The sequence below is a fragment of the Bubalus bubalis genome, chromosome X, assembly GCF_019923935.1.
Source record: "Bubalus bubalis isolate 160015118507 breed Murrah chromosome X, NDDB_SH_1, whole genome shotgun sequence".
NCBI classification, from domain to species: Eukaryota; Metazoa; Chordata; class Mammalia; order Artiodactyla; family Bovidae; genus Bubalus; species Bubalus bubalis.
The window spans coordinates 103817660-103833316 of NC_059181.1; the positions used below are offsets into that span (position 1 = coordinate 103817660).

At 49.7% G+C, this 15657-nt stretch overlaps 1 protein-coding gene and 1 pseudogene across 1 annotated transcript; both read right to left on the reverse strand.

The window, feature by feature from the left end:
- Positions 1-247: 247 nt before the first annotated feature.
- On the reverse strand, positions 248-1816 carry LOC112582585 (heat shock transcription factor, X-linked member 3-like). The gene is made up of 2 exons (XM_025276406.2): positions 1282-1816; positions 248-888 (listed from the first exon to the last, which is right to left on the reverse strand). The coding sequence occupies exons 1-2, from the start codon at positions 1762-1764 to the stop codon at positions 352-354; spliced, it is 1020 nt and encodes a 339-aa protein (XP_025132191.2). The 5' UTR covers positions 1765-1816; the 3' UTR covers positions 248-351.
- A 6938-nt stretch (positions 1817-8754) lies between these two features.
- LOC102395219 lies at positions 8755-9534 on the reverse strand (annotated as a pseudogene).
- Between the last annotated feature and the right edge of the window lie 6123 nt (positions 9535-15657).

Consider the following 15657-nt stretch of genomic DNA (forward strand, 5'->3'; position numbering starts at 1 on the left):
CCCAAGGTCAGGAGCCCGGCTGGGCCATCTGCTGAGCAGTGACCAGCCTGTCCTGGCCGGCCTCAGCACTCGGCTAGTGAGCCAGACCCTTGGCCAAGCATGTGAAACGCTGCTGCTTCCAATGAAAAGGGACCACGGGGACCAGACATAAGCCTGCATGGGGCGTGGGCTTCCAGCCTCATCTGGCTCGCCCTGGGCCGTGTGAATAGCGTGGACAGACAAAGAACACAGACTCGAAGTTCTCATTCAATTCTTTATTTACTCCTGTGTAGTTTTGCTCCACTTTATTAGAGCCAAAAATCGATTTTTTATTACAAGAGTACTTTTGAGTGTCCCTAAGAACCTGAGAGGTCAGGGATTGGGTTTGTCCTTGACCTGCTCACAGAGTACACATCTGTGATCTGAGGACTCTCCCTGCTCCTCCTCTGCCTCAGGGGCCTCGTTTGGGGCCGTGAAGGAAAGAGCTGCCGTCAGGAGGGAGTAACAGGTGTTGTACAAAGCCATCACTGAATCGTAATCTGGGTACTCTGGGAGGCTCTCGGGCATTTGCCCTGTACTCTCCCTTCCAGAAGTAGCTGGGGGTGCAGACGTGGTATTGCTGGATGTGCCCTTTCCACTGGGGCCACCCTGCTCCCTGGGGAGATGGTTTGCCCCGGCCCGCCTGGCTACACTGCCCATAGACCAAAGGTGAGAGAGCACAAATGATCGCCGGCTGGGGGTTCTGCGAGCAGGTGGGGTTCCCTTGTGGACTTTCTTGCCCACCTCTTGGTTGCACTGGTTGTGGTGGAGTCGAGGAGAGTGTCTGGTCGCCACCATTCGCTTCTTTCTCTTTGGGATGTCCTGCAGGAGGAGAGGCTTGTCTCTCTGAAAATTGGAGTTGTGATAGATCTGAAAGAAAACGAATCACTTTAGACAGCAAGGGGGAGAAGAGGCCTTCCTAGCCGCCCTCCTCCCCACCACCGTCCCAGCCATGCCTATGTATAGAGACAAGATCTCTTCATTGTGGAAGGTTATGAGGCCCTAGCATGTTGCTCCCTAGAGTGCCCCTGGGGCCATCCTCACTTGAGGTGTTACTGGCGGTCCCTGACATTCAGTGGCCACTCAGGGTCTGGAGTCACCCCTGTGGATCCTGTCTAAGGTGGGTGGTGAAACAAGACAGACCTTGTGTTCTCCTCTTTCCTTAACCACCCTCTCATGAGAACAGCGTTCCCCTGGGAAATGAAACCCATCCAGCACTCAGCTTATCTAGTCTAGCTTCCCCAAAAGGACTTTCTACATTACCATCATCTTCTTCCCTGCAGAGTGATCCGAAGAGGAGATTTTACTGAAACCATACAGGTTCATTTCACGGATGAAGCTCTTGATGCTGTCCATCTCAAAGATCTGGTCTGCACCTCTGCGCTGGAGGACCTCTGTCTGGAAGAGATCTGCCTCAATGACCACCATGTCTCCCTCATCGTTCCAGCGCACAGAGGTGAAGGCCTCATCCTCCACGATTCTCCAGAGCTTCCTGGGGAAGGACAGCCCAAGGAAGGTGGTGTTCTCTTCCTTGCTGGCCATTTCTGGCTTCAGGCCCTGTGGGGGCAGATTGTCATGGAGACCTGGATCTGGGCTCTTGGGTTGGTCACCCTGCTTCTCCAAAGTCTCCCCTGAATCAACATTTAGATCTGGGGAGGAATCATGGGGGTCCCCTGCTGCAGGCTCCCCATAAGTTAGTGGGGCCAGCGAGGCTGTGTGTGCCTTGTGGGCGCTCTGACTAGCCATAGAGCCAGTCTAGCTCAGGAGCACTCTCTACCCCAGCAGTAAATGCTCAGGGCAGAAGGGCCTCAGGCCAGGGTCGGGGTGCCCCATAAATACTCTCTGGAGATTCTAGAATCTGGGTCATGGGCCAGGCAGCCAATTAAGTGGTCAGCTTCCTTAACTGTTTCATGATGTCACAGAGGTGATGTGGAGAGGCAGCCCTGGCTCAGTGTGGGGGAGGGGTCTGGGGACAGAGATGGATCCCCAGCTGGTCTCTTTTCTGAAAGTACAGAAAAGTGTGTTTCAGGTTGCCTGCAAAGGCTCCCATCTGCTGCCAGGTGCCTTGTTTCAGGGGGCTAGGCCTTGTATGGGTTGACAAACGTGCCCCTGGCCCCACCCCCTCCCTACCAACGGGCAGGCCTGTGGTTGGCTTTTGCTTAAGGGCCAGGCCCTGGCTAGCCCTGGCTTAGTTACCACTGTGAGAGATCCCAGGGGTCAGATGGGCTCCTGGCGACTGTCCCTCCCAGAAGATGGGATCCTTAGTGGGCTGGTTAGCCTAGCCTGTGTTGGTGGTCCCACCTCCCCACCCTCTGGCCTTGGCCTTGCCCCTCTTCTGGCTTTGTTGTCTTCTGGCTGGTGCTGCCGGTGGGTCTGTCCTACTCAGATGGCCCCAAAGTCAGAGTCCTGTTTTCCTGCCCCCTCCACTCCCTAGGTCGAGCTCTCCCCAGAGTAGGGCTGTGCTTGAGCACAGTGTGAGCAGCCTCAAGTTCCACTTGACTGTTCCCCAAATACCTGAGACAAAGACTCTCCAGGATGCCATGTGGTAGGGCACTGCCATGTGCTTTGCTGAGTTTGCAGCCTCCCGAGCTCTGCCCACCCCCAGACAACATCCCACTGCAGATCATAGGCTGCTGTCTTCAGTTTCCATTTCTTCCCATAAAGACTGCTCTCCTGGCCCTAGAGTGCTCACTTTTGGAACACCTGTGTGTGTGCTTTTCTTGTCCCCTGCCCAAGAGCCTCGAATTCAGCCTCCCTGGAGGCTGCCTCAAAATTACTGTTTCCTTCATAAATGGGTTGATTGGGCTTCTGCTATCCCTGATCCTGGCCTCCCATGTCCAACTTGGGTGTCTGTGGGTACCTGCCCTTTGAAGGACTTGACTGGGGGCTCAAGGCACAGCCTGTTCTATTGAAAACAAACATTTCACTGGTCCTCTCTGAGGCCAGCCCTGATCTTCTCCGCCCCTGCCCCTGTCCCCACCACCACTGTGGACCTGTTCTCCCTTACCTAGATGGCAGATACATCAAATGATTTTGTTGGCTCACTGGTTAGGCACTTTTCAAGGGGCTTCCTTTACAGACACTCACTCCCAGAGACATGTCAGACTTGTTGAGCTAGATGTCACCAGAGGAAGCCCCCGTCTACCTGTATTTGAAAATGGATGAGTGTCCATGTGTGGGAGTGGACAAAACTCCACTGAGAGTCACCTGTCTTCAGTGCGTATGGGTGATAGGGCAGTGGGTTTAGAGATGTGTCTTCTCTGACCTTTGTGGCCACTGTTCTTCAAAATCACCATGTAGGGAACAGACTGGCACCTTGGAGAGGCCAGTGTGTGAGGACCCTAGGGCACTGTCCCCCTAGAGAAAGTGGAGTTCTGCCACTCAGCGGAGTCATTTGCCCTGTGTGAGGGCCACTGTCTGGTGTCTGAAAGGGGAGAGCTAAGAGGGTGTGGAAGAGGCTTGCCCGGGAGCCTTTCAGCCTGAGGACTGGAGGCTAGAATGGAGCTTGCAGGCCACAACCTGAGCTTGCTCCCTTGCCTTTGCACTGCTAAACAGGTTGACAAAACATTCCTTCAGGTAGGTTCATCTGACTGGGACACGACCCTGAAGGCTGTGATCATCAGTGGGGGACCCTGTTGGCTCCTCTGAAGGGGACCGAAGAGCGTGGTATTTGTGGCAGCCTGGCTAGGTGGCCATTCTTGTCTGCCCCCTCTCTGGTCCCCTCCTCACCCCCTGTGCTCTGAGGGAGCTGCCTTTTCTGGTCCCCCTCCTCCAGGCACCATGCGGGCCCTGGCAGTGTGTTTGTGTGGCACCAAGTTTTTTAAGCTGTGGCTCAGGACACTTGCGTTGTGTACACACAAGCACTCATGATGTCCAAGGCCTGCCTTTCTCAGCCTCACTCTCCTGCCTCTGCCCTTGGCATCCCCACATTGGAGCCCCCAGCCCAGAGGCCCTCCAGCTACTCCCCACCCTCACTGCGGCTAGTGTGAGGAGCCCCATGTGTTGGGCTGCAGGATGCACCTGAGGGATGCGATGCATCTGGAAGGGCCTGGCCTCTGTTGGCACTGTGATGGTGGGGCAAGAATCTCTCACACTGTTGCCTTCAGACACTCCTCCACTCTCCACTGTGGGAAGGGGTTGGTTGGTCTGGGGTCCAGGCCATGTCCGAGAATATGCACTTCAATAGGATGTGGAATAGCTAATCAGCCAAACGTGATGATTCATATATAAAACTGGTTAACTTTTCCAGTTAGACCATAGTGGACCATAGTGTTATTAGCTCAGTTGTGTTCAATTCTTTGAGATTCCGTGGACTGTAAACCACCAGTGTCCTCTGTCCTTGCGATTCTTCCAGGCAAGAATACTGGAGTGGGTTGCCATGCCCTTCTCCAGGCGATCTTCCTGACCCAGGGCTAAAACCCAGGTCTCCCACAATGCAAGCAGGTTTTTATCCCTTGAGGTACCCCGGAAGCCCCATTTCCAGTTAGAGCGCCTGTTAAATTTGGTTGTTGAGGAGTGTTCCAGCAGGAAAAAGCTGCTCCAGGAAAAGCAAGAACCACTCTTTGTCTCTGTCCCAGCCTGTCTTCCATCCAAACCATTATATTCCTTCATTGCAGCCCCAACAAAGATCAAGTCGTTGATTAATGGCCAATTAAAAAATGAGATAATTTAAAGCTCATTAACACCTTACGTTCTGGATCCCTGGTACCAGGAAAGAGAGGGTAGTTCATGGATTGCTTGGGCATCACTTCAAAGGGAGTGTGACCAAAGTTCTGCAGGATTCCTTGCAGATATGGGTGGAAAACACATCCTTTACCCCTGTGGTCAATAGCAATGTGCCAAGAGCCAGGACCCCTTCCTTCCTGCCCCAGAAGGAGATGTCTCTGGGGTTTATCCAAGATGCAAAAGGACACCTCACAGCAATGATCCCTTTCAGACTTTCCCATCACCCCTAAGACACAATGCAATACTGAGGGGTGCCACCACCCAGCCTCATCAAAATCACCCCTCCCAGAAGGAACCCAGCTTTCCAAAGCCCCAAAGTGACCTGGCTCAGACACCAACCCCGGGTTGCTCCTCCTGGAGCCCCACTGCCCTGCCCCGTGTTGACTTGTTCTGTGGGACTAGACGACGTCTCTTCAACTTACTTCTGTGACTCTGGCTCCTAGACCATTGCTCTAGGAATGGGGGTTGTCCTGCTTCTCCTAGTGTCCTCACTGCTAACATGGCCTTTCAGGGAGTAGAGGCTCTGTAAAGGTCTTCGGAATCAACGAGCCAGTGGGCAGGAGCTCAGATTAATTGCCTGTTACCTCCTTAAATAACCCAGACAAATCCAAGTAAAAAGAGATAATTTAGTTTTTGAAAATGATACCCCAAAAGGACAGGAACATGAATTTACTATGATCACCTTTATTATTGTCTAAATCTCACCCATCAATATTGCTGTTAAGTAAGCTCACATTTCCAAAACAGTTCTAATTCCAATTCCAATGTATCCCTTTCAGGGTCACAAATCAAAATGGAAGAGTGTCCAATCTCTTTTACAAAAGAGCAAAACTCTTGTACCTGAACTAAGTAACCACAAACACATTTTGATCCTCATCATTCACAAACTTAGACATTAAAGGTTATTTAGCCTTCTGTTCCGGAGAAGGCGATGGCAACCCACTCCAGTACTCTTGCCTGGAAAGTCCCACGGATGGAGGAGCCTGGTGGGCTGCAGTTCATGGGGTCACGAAGAGTCAGACACGACTGAGCGACTTCCCTTTCACTTTTCACTTTCATGCATTGGAGAAGGAAATGGCAACCCACTCCAGTGTTCTTGCCTAGAGAATCCCAGGGATGGGGGAGCCTAGTGGGCTGCCGTCTATGGGGTCACACAGAGTCGGACACGACTGAAGTGATTTAGCAGTAGCAGCAGCAGCCTTCTGTCCAGAGAAGGCAATGGCAACCCACTCCAGTACTCTTGCCTGGAAAATCCCATGGATGGAGGAGCCTGGTAGGCTGCAGTCCATGGGGTCACTAGGAGTTGAACACGACTCAACGACTTCACTTTTACTTTTCACTTTCATGCATTGGAGAAGGAAATGGCAACCCATTCCAGTATTCTTGCCTGGAGAATCCCAGGGATGGGGGAGCCTGGTAGGCTGCCATATACGGAGTCGCACAGGGTTGGACATGACTGAAGCAACTTAGCAGCAGCAGTATCAGCCTTCTCTTAAACTATCAAAGTTTGGAAATTTTCTAAAGAAAACCGAGATGAATCTCCATGTCATCGCAGAGAACAGGAACCCAAAGATGCTACACAGAGGTTCCCTCAACTGGTCCTGGCCCTCACTTCTGAAGGCTGACTGTTCTGTCTTCAATCACAGAGGGAAAGATCACCTGGCTGCTGCTCTGACTCAGGCCCCCTTTTCCTCCTTCCTTGCCGCCACTGCAGACAGGGGTGGGAAGGTCCCCTGTCTTTGGTTGACTCTGAACAGAAACACCATGACTTGCCACTTGCTGGTCTCCGCCTAGGCTTGCGGACCCCACAGGGACTCATAGCAGGCAGAGTGGCTGCCCTCCCCAGGTTCAGAGGAGGCCAAGGGCGATGCAGCCTCCCCCACCTCAGCCCCCAAGAGCTGCACCTCCACAGGGCCCTGAGCCTCTCCTGGGTCCTGAAGGTCTTCCTTGGCCTTGCTTGGCTTACTCAGGTCACTCATCTCGACCACAAGCATGATTCCTAGGATCAAACCACAGACAGGAGTGATGCAGGGAACAGATCAGGACCATGGGCCTTGGCTGAGAAACGCGCCCAGGATGGTCTGACACAGGCAACTTAAGTCTCCTCTTGAGGGGTCCCCTAAGTTCTCCCTCAGGGTCCTCACCTAAACTCTTTCAGAACCCAAGAATCTCATCACCAGTCTATGAGGTCCTGCCCCTTATATAAATTCCCCAGTGTCCCTGAGACCTTGTGCTTATGCAGCCACCAGAATTGGCCTGGGCTGATAGCAGGTCCTGGGACCTGCAGGATTCCCTGTGTCCTCTCTCAAGGTCCTCATCTTGAGCCCTAGCACTTCCAGGAATGCCCCTTGTGTTGATCAAAGGTGGGACCCTCACACCAAGGCCGCCACTGCACCAAGACCCTTAGGGACAGTCTGTGGACATGACATCAGGGTTCCAGGCCCAGGGTTTCCCAGAGCTGGGAGGATGTACCCGGCCATCCTCAAACCTCCTGCTCTTCACTTTGACTCTCAGTAGGTCTGGGCACCACCTTCTCACCCTGACATTGCTCCCCTTAGAACCAGGCCCTCCCCAGCCAGGACCCCTGAGAGGCAAGCGGGAGTAGGGGGCTCATTCCCACAACACTGCTGGGGAACCAGGGTCTGAGAGCACTGACAACCTGGATGTCCTGGGGTCCCAGAGCCCCCCTCAGGGTTCTACCTTGACTCATAGCACAGCTGGATTCCTTCACTCTGCTGACCTGAACCTGGGCACCTGACCCAGGCCCTCACTTCTTCCCTCCCATTGGGATCAGTGACATCACATCTGGACGCCGTTCCCCCAGTCCCCCAGGGCTGTCAGGAGGGCAGTACATGTATCCCCTGGGGACCCCCAGTCTCCTCGAGTCTCCGCAGGATATGGGCCCCTCTGTCTGCCCACCTGTGACTGCACCACAAAGACCATGCCTCTGAATCCCTGAGTTCACTGAGAAAGTGAGGGGGCGTGAGGTCTCAGCCTGCCAACCCAGACTAGGTCCCCCAGGATGCCCAGTAGGAGTAGAGTGTATTCTTTGGGACCCTCTGTTCTGTGGTGCCTGGACCCTCTCATCCTCACTCAGGAGGGGGCCTCCTTAACCCTTGAGAGAAGGCTGCAGTCCCAGCACAGATGCTGGATGGGGCCTGCTGCACCCATGACCATAGGGGAGCACAGGGAACCACTCACCTTCACATGGGGGCCCCTCTTCAGTCACCAGACTTTGTAAACTTTTGTATAAAAGATGCTGTTTTAGCCAAAGAGGGTGAGGAGTGGCAGGTGAGTTAGCAAGAACTCAGCTGCCTGGAGATGGCCTTGGGCCCTCAGAGTTACTTTAGACTCCCACTCTAGGTATGGGGGTGTCCTGCTTCTCCCAGTGTCCCCACTGCTAACATAAGACCTTCCACAGAACAGAGGCTCCATAAAGGTCTGTGGAATAAATGAGCCAGGGATCAGGGGGCTTATTAATCTCATCAATTTTCTCCTGCATTCTTAAATAATATCCAGCAAAATCCAACTAAACAGACATGGCTTAGCTGTAGAAAAGAACAGGCTAAAAGTATAAGAAGAAAGATCACTACAATATTTTTTTTTCTAATTTTTCCACCAACAGTATACTGCTAAGTAAGTTCACCTGTGCAAACTAATTGTAATTCCAATCCATGTTACCTTGCTCAGGTTCACAAAATAATGGGAGAGTTTCCAATCTCTTTTACAAAACAGCAAAACTCTGGCCCTTAAACTGGGTGAATACAAATACAAGTGTGATCAATGCCATTCACAAAGTTAGATATTGAAATTTATTAAGTTTTCAGCTGAAAAAAAAAATTGAACAATTCCTAAAGAAAACAGAGATGAATCTCCATGTCATCGTAGAGAACAGGAACCCAAAAGTGCTACACACCGGGTACCCCAACTGACCCGGGCCCTCACTACTGAAAAGGCTGACTGCTCCCTCTTCAGTCACAGACGGAAGGATCACCTGGCTGCTGCTCTGGCTTAGGGACCCTCTTCCTCTTCCCTCACAGCCTCTGCAAATAGAGCTGGGAAGACCCTGGAAATCCTTTCATTGTCCCTAAGCAGATACTATTTGACTAGCCACTTGCTGGTCTCTGCATAGGCCCAGAGACCCCACAGGAACTCTTAGCGAGCAAGGTTGCTGTCAGGCACCTGCTGGTACTCCAGGTAACCCTCCCACACCCACACATGGGTCAACAGCTCCCTGGGCTCCCCAAAGATGGAGTGCTTCCTCCTGGGACACACCCCCATCCTGCTGAGTGTTTCCCAGACCACATCCTCAGGGGTGAAGTCTCCATTTTGGATGATCAGGCTGAGGACCAGCACCAGGATCCCGGCCTTTGGCAGGCTCTGCCCACCACTCGGTGAGGCCCAGGGTGGGGACCAAGATGTAGATGTGCTCCCTGGGGTACACCTCCTTCACTGCCATGCCAAAGACCAGCTGCAAGCACTGGGTGGCTTTATGGAAGACTACAGGTATGTGGTCCTGGTTATCCGTGAGGATCATATTCAGTATTTCGGTCTTGGAATTCAGCTCCTTGGCACAATACTTGAGGAGCAGGAACTTAAACAGGTTAGCCATCATCTCCTTCAGAGCTTCTTGGGGCAAGGCCTCCACAGGGCTGAGGAGGAGACTGAGGGAGAGAAGGCTGAGGGGGCTGCAGCCTTCCTCCACCTCAGACCACAGGGACTGCCCCTCTACCTGGCCTCGGCCTCCCCTGGGTCTTGAAGGTCTTCTTCAAGTTTGCTCAGCTCACTCATCTTGATCCTGAGTGCAATGCCTGGGACCAAACCACAGACAGGAGTGAGGCAGAGGGATAGACACAGACCATGTGCCTGGAGGAGAGAGGGGGTGTGAGTGGCCTGACCTGAGAAACGCACCCTGGGCAGTCTGACACAGGCCACTTACAGGTCTCCTCTTGAGGGGTGATCTCGAGCCTCACAGGGGTGCTCTTCCTGGATGGCCAGACACCTGGCTACCTGAAGGAGGAAGGGCAATGTCTCCCCAGGGTGCAATCAGAACAGCTGGAAGTTCCTGGGATGACAGGGTGTGGGAATATGGGCTTTGTGGTTTCCCTCTGTTCTGGAAAGGGGAGCCCCTGGTGCACACTCACGACACCCTCCTCACCTTGACTCCTGGCACTGCCTGGACCTCCTCTGATCTCTGACCTCAGAACACGGGCCTCAGACCTCTGCTTCACTTCCTGTTTCGTGGAGCTCCTGTGAGAGACATGGAGGGGACACCTCAGGGGTAGACTGAGACATATCTCTGGGCCTTCCATGCTGGTAGGTGGGGTGGACTCTGTGAAGTCCCCCCAGTTGTGGAGTGAGGTCCCCTCAGGGCTTCCTTGTAGTGCTCACCTTTCCCCTAGCACAACCTGGTCCCTCCCCTTTGGGGGCCTGCAGGGAAACTCAGAACAAGACCCTAGTCTGAGCAGAAAGTGCTGATGGGCCCCATGTGTGGCCACACTTGCCCAGGGCTTTCTGTGGGTTCTAGGTTGGGGAGATGCCCAGTCCTCAGCTCCTCCTCATGTCCTTCTTGGCCTCCAAAAACTGACCACAGGGACAGGACAGGAGTCTACTCAATTATACCTCTGGATCTGTAGAGTATACCCTCTGCGGACCTGAACACTGCCCCCTCTGCCCGAACACCTCAGATCCTGAGGTCCCTAAGCCATAGGTCAGGAAACCGCTCATCCCGCTCTGGGGCCTTCAAGATCCCCATCAAAGGCAAGGATACCTCCCTGTCTTAAGGTCTAACCACCTCTGTCATTCCTTGCATGGAGCCTGGACTCCAGCAGGGCCCAGGATTGTCCCATCCACCATTTTGAGACCTCACTACTTTCATGAGGTCCCCAGTCCTCTGAGACCCCCATGTCAGGAATTCAGACAGGCCTAATGTGCTCTTCTCACACCAAGCTCTCCCAGGGCCAACTATAGGTGTGGAGACCTGCGGGGTTCCATTGGTCCTCACTCAGGGTCTCCTCTTTCCTCTTTCAGGCACCTCACCTTGCCTCTGGGCAGGACCTGGGATTCTCGCCTCTCCCCAGCTGAAGCCCAGCCCCTTATACCAGGGTCTCATCTCTCCAAGACCCAGATGTCAGGAAATCAGACCATGCCTGTTGCACTCATCCTACCCTCACAGTTGCCCTGGACTGACGACAGAGATGAGCTTCTCTGAGGTGTCCTCTGATTGGGGTTCAGGGTCCTCTAGTTCCTTCTCAGGGTCCTCAACCTGACACCCCACCAGACCTGGGAATTGGCCCACCTGAAGCCTTGCCGCATATGTGAGGTCCCCAGTCTGAGACCTGGATGTCAGGAAGTCTGGCAGGATGTCAGGATGTCTAATGCACTCATCGTAACCCAGGGCCACCAAGGACTGACAGCAGGGACCAGCTTCCCTTGGTCTCCTCTGCATCCCCTCAGTCCTCCCTCAGGGTCCTCACCTAAACTGCTTCAGAACCTAAGACTCTCCCCTCCAATCTCTGAGGCCTCGCCCCTTATATCAAGTCTCCAGTGTCTCTGAGACCTGATACTCACGTTCCCACCAGAGTCGCCCTTGGCATGACAGCAGGTTCTGGGACCTGTGAGATTCTTTGTGTCTTCCATCAAGGTCCTCATCTTGAGCCCTGGCATGTCCAGGTATGCCCCTTGTGTTGACCAGAGACGGGACCCTCACACCAAGGCCATCACTTCAGTGGGACACCCCCCCAGGGGAGTCTGCAGACATGACATCAGGGCTCCATGCTCAGGGATTCCCAGAGCTGAGATGATGCCCTGGACATTCCTCAACCCTCCTTCTGCTCTTCACTTTGACTCTCAGCAGGTCTGAGCACCACCCTCTGTCCCTGACCTTGCTCCCCTTAGAACCAGGCCCTCCCCAGCCAGGACTCCTGAGAGGCAAGTGAGAGTAAGGGGCTCATTCCTACAACTCTGCTGGGGTCTCCCTGGGCTGAGAGAATTGATGACTTGGAAATACTGGTGTCACAGAGACCCTCTGAGGGTTCTACCTTGACTCCTAGCACAGCTGGGTTCCTTTACTCTGCTGACCTTAACCTGGGAACCTGACCCAGGCCCTCACTTCTCCCCTCCCATCAGTATCAATGAGGTTAAATTTGAATGCCATGCTCCCTGGTCCCCCAGGGCTCTCAGGAGGGAGGCACATGCATCCCCTGGGGACCCTAGAGAAGACCCTCACCTCGAGTCTTCACAGGACATGGGCACCTCCCTTTGCCCACCAGAGAATGTGTCCCACAGACCAAGCCTATGACTCCCTGAGTTCACTGAGGAAGTGAGCAGGTGTGGAGTCTCAGCCTGACAGCCCAGACCAGGATGCCCAGATATCCCAGTTGGGGTCGAGTTGTCTTTTCTCCATTGTATATTCTTGCCTCCTTTTTCAAAGATAAGTTGTCCATAGGTGCGTGGACTTATCTCTGGGCTTTCTACTTTGTTCCATTGATCTATAATTCTGTCTTTGTGCCAGTACCATACTGTCTTGATGACTGTGGCTTTGCAGTAGAGCCTGAAGTCAGGCAGGTTGATTCCTCCAGTTCCATTCTTCTTTCTCAAGATTGCTTTGGCTATTCAAGGTTTTTTGTATTCCCATACAAATTGTGAAATTATTTGTTCTAGCTCTGTGAAAAATACCGTTGGTAGCTTGATAGGGATTGCATGGAATCTATAAATTGCTTTGGGTAGTATACTCATTTTCACTATATTGATTCTTCCAATCCATGAACATGGTATATTTCTCCATCTATTAGTGTCCTCTTTGATTTCTTTCACCAGTGCTTTATAGTTTTCTATATATAGGTCTTTTCTTTCTTTAGGTAGATATATTCCTAAGTATTTCATTCTTTTTGTTGCAATGGTTAATGGAATTGTTTCCTTAATTTCTCTTTCTATTTTCTCATTATTAGTGTATAAGAATGCAAGGGATTTCTGTGTGTTGATTTTATATCCTGCAACTTTACTATATTCACTGATTAGTTCTAGTAATTTTCTGGTGGAGTCTTTAGGGTTTTCTATGTAGAGGATCATGTCACCTGCAAACAGTGAGTTTTACTTCTTTTCCAATTTGGATTCCTTTTATTTCTTTTTCTGCTCTGATTGCTGTGGCCAAAACTTCCAAAACTATGTTGAATAGTAGTGGTGTAATTGGAGACTCTTGTCTTGTTCCTGACTTTAGGGGAAATGCTTTAAATTTTTCATCATTGAGGATAATGTTTGCTGTGGGTTTTTCATATATATCTTTTATTATGTTGAGGTATGTTCCTTCTATTCCTGCTTTCTGGAGAGTTTTTATCATAAATGGATGTTGAATTTTGTCAAAGGCTTTCTCTGCATCTATTGAGATAATTATATGGCTTTTATTTTTCAATTTGTTAATGTGGTGTATTACATTGACTAATATGTGGATATTGAAGAATCCTTGCATTCCTGGGATAAAGCCCACTTGGTCAAGATGTATGATCTTTTCAATGTGTTGTTGGATTCTGGTTGCTAGAATTTTGTTAAAGATTTTTGCATCTATGTTCATCAGAGATATTGGCCTGTAGTTTTATTTTTTTGTGTGTGGCATCTTTGTCAAGTTTTGGTATTAGGGTGATGGTGGCCTCATAGAATGAGTTTGGAAGTGTACATTCCTCTGCATTTTTCTGGAAGAGTTTGAGTAGGATAGGTGTTAGCTCTTCTCTAAATTTTTGGTAGAATTCAGCTGTGAAGCTGTCTGGACCTGGGCTTTTGTTTGCTGGAAGATTTCTGACTACATTTTCCATTTTCGTGCTTCTGATGGGTCTGTTAAGATTTTCTATTTCTTCCTGGTCCAGTTTTGGAACGTTGTACTTTTCTAAGAATTTGTCCATTTCTTCCACATTGTCCATTTTATTGGCATATAATTGCTGAGAGTAGTCTCTTATGATCCTTTGTATTTCTGTGTTGTCTGTTGTGATCTCTCCATTTTCATTTCTAATTTTATTGATTTGATTTTTCTCCCTTTGTTTCTTGATGAGTCTGGCTAATGGTTTGTCAATTTTAGTTATCCTCTCAACGAACCAGCTTTTGGCTTTGTTGATTTTTGCTCTGGTCTCTTTTGTTTCTTTTGCATTTATTTCTGCCCTAATTTTTAGGATTTCTTTCCGTCTACTAATCCTGGGGTTCTTCATTTCTTCCTTTTCTAGTTGCTTTAGGTGTAGAGTTAGGTGATTTACTTGACTTTTTTCTTTTTTCTTGAGGTATGCCTTATTGCTATGAACTTTCCCCTTAGCACTGCTTTTACAGTGTCCCACAGGTTTGGGGTTGTTGTGTTTTCATTTTCATTTCTTTCTATTCATATTTTGATTTCTTTTTTGAATTCTTCTGTGATTTGTTGGTTATTCAGCAGCGTGTTGTTCAGCCTCCATATGTTGGAATTTTTAAGTTTTTCTCCTGTAATTGAGATCTAATCTTACTGCATTGTAGTCAGAAAAGATGCTTGGAATGATTTCATTTTTTTTTTTTAATTTACCAAGGCTAGATTTATAGCCCAGGATGTGATCGATCCTGGGGAAGGTTTCGTGTGCACTTGAGAAAAAGGTGAAATTCATTGTTTTGGGGTGAAATGTCCTATAGATATCAATTAGGTCTAATTGGTCTATCACTATCAGTTCAGTTCAGTCACTCAGTTGTGTTGGACTCTTTGCATCCCCATGGACTGCAGCACGTCAGTCTTTTTCCTGTCCATCACCAACTCCCACAGATTGTTTCAACTCATGTCCATCAATCAGTGATGCCAATCAAACATCTCATCCTCTGTTGTCCCCGTCTCCTCAGACTTCAGTCTTTCCAGCATCAGGGTCTTTTCCAATCAGTCAGTTCTTTCGGTCAGTTGGCCAAAGTAGTATAGCTTCAGCTTCAGCTTCGGTCCTTCCAATGAATATTCAGGACTGATTTCCCTTAGGATGGACTGGTTGGGTCTCCTTGCTGTCCAAGGGACTCTGAAGAGTCTTCCTCAACGCCACAGTTCAAAACTATCAATTCTTCGGTGCTCAGCTTTCTTTAGGCTGCAACTCTTGCATCAATACATAACTACTGGAAAAACCATAACTTTGACTATATGGAGCTTTGTTGGCAAAGTAATGTTTCTGCTTTTTAATATGCTGTCTAAGTTTGTTCTATTTTTTTCTTCCAAGGAGCATGGTTGCAGACACCATATTCAGTGATTTTGAGCCCAAGAAAATAAATTCTGTCACTGTTTCCATTGTTTCCCCGTCTATTTGCCATGAAGTGATTGGACCAGATGCCATGATCTTCATTTTTTGACTGTTGAGTTTTAAGCCAGCTTCTTCTTTGTTACATTCACTAGTTTGTTACATTTTTAGATTTCACATACAGATAATATTACAGAGTATTTGTCTTTCTCTTTCTCTAATTTGACTTATTTTACTAAGGAAAATCCCTCACAAGTCCATCCATATTGCTGCAAATAGCAAATTTTCATTCTTTTTTGTGACTGAGTAATATCCCAGAGTGTGTGTGTGTGTGTGTGTGTGTGTGTGTGTGTGCAGTTCTGTATACAATACTGCTTCTTTATTCATTTATCTGTTGATGAGCATTTGGTTTGCTTTCATATCTTGGCTAGTGTCTTAACTAGTGGGATTCTTCCTCTCCCACAAATTCTTTCTTCTTTTCTAATTAGAGAGGATCCTCTAACATTTATTTCAGGGTTAGTTTAGTATTGATGAACTCTTAATTTTTGCTTGTCTAAGAAGCACTTTGTCTTTCAATTCTGAATGATAATCTTACTGGGTAGATATTCAGGTTGTAAGTATTTCTCTTTCAACATTTTAAATATAAATATATAATGCCACTCACTGTGGCCTGCAAGGTTTCTATACAAAATTTAGC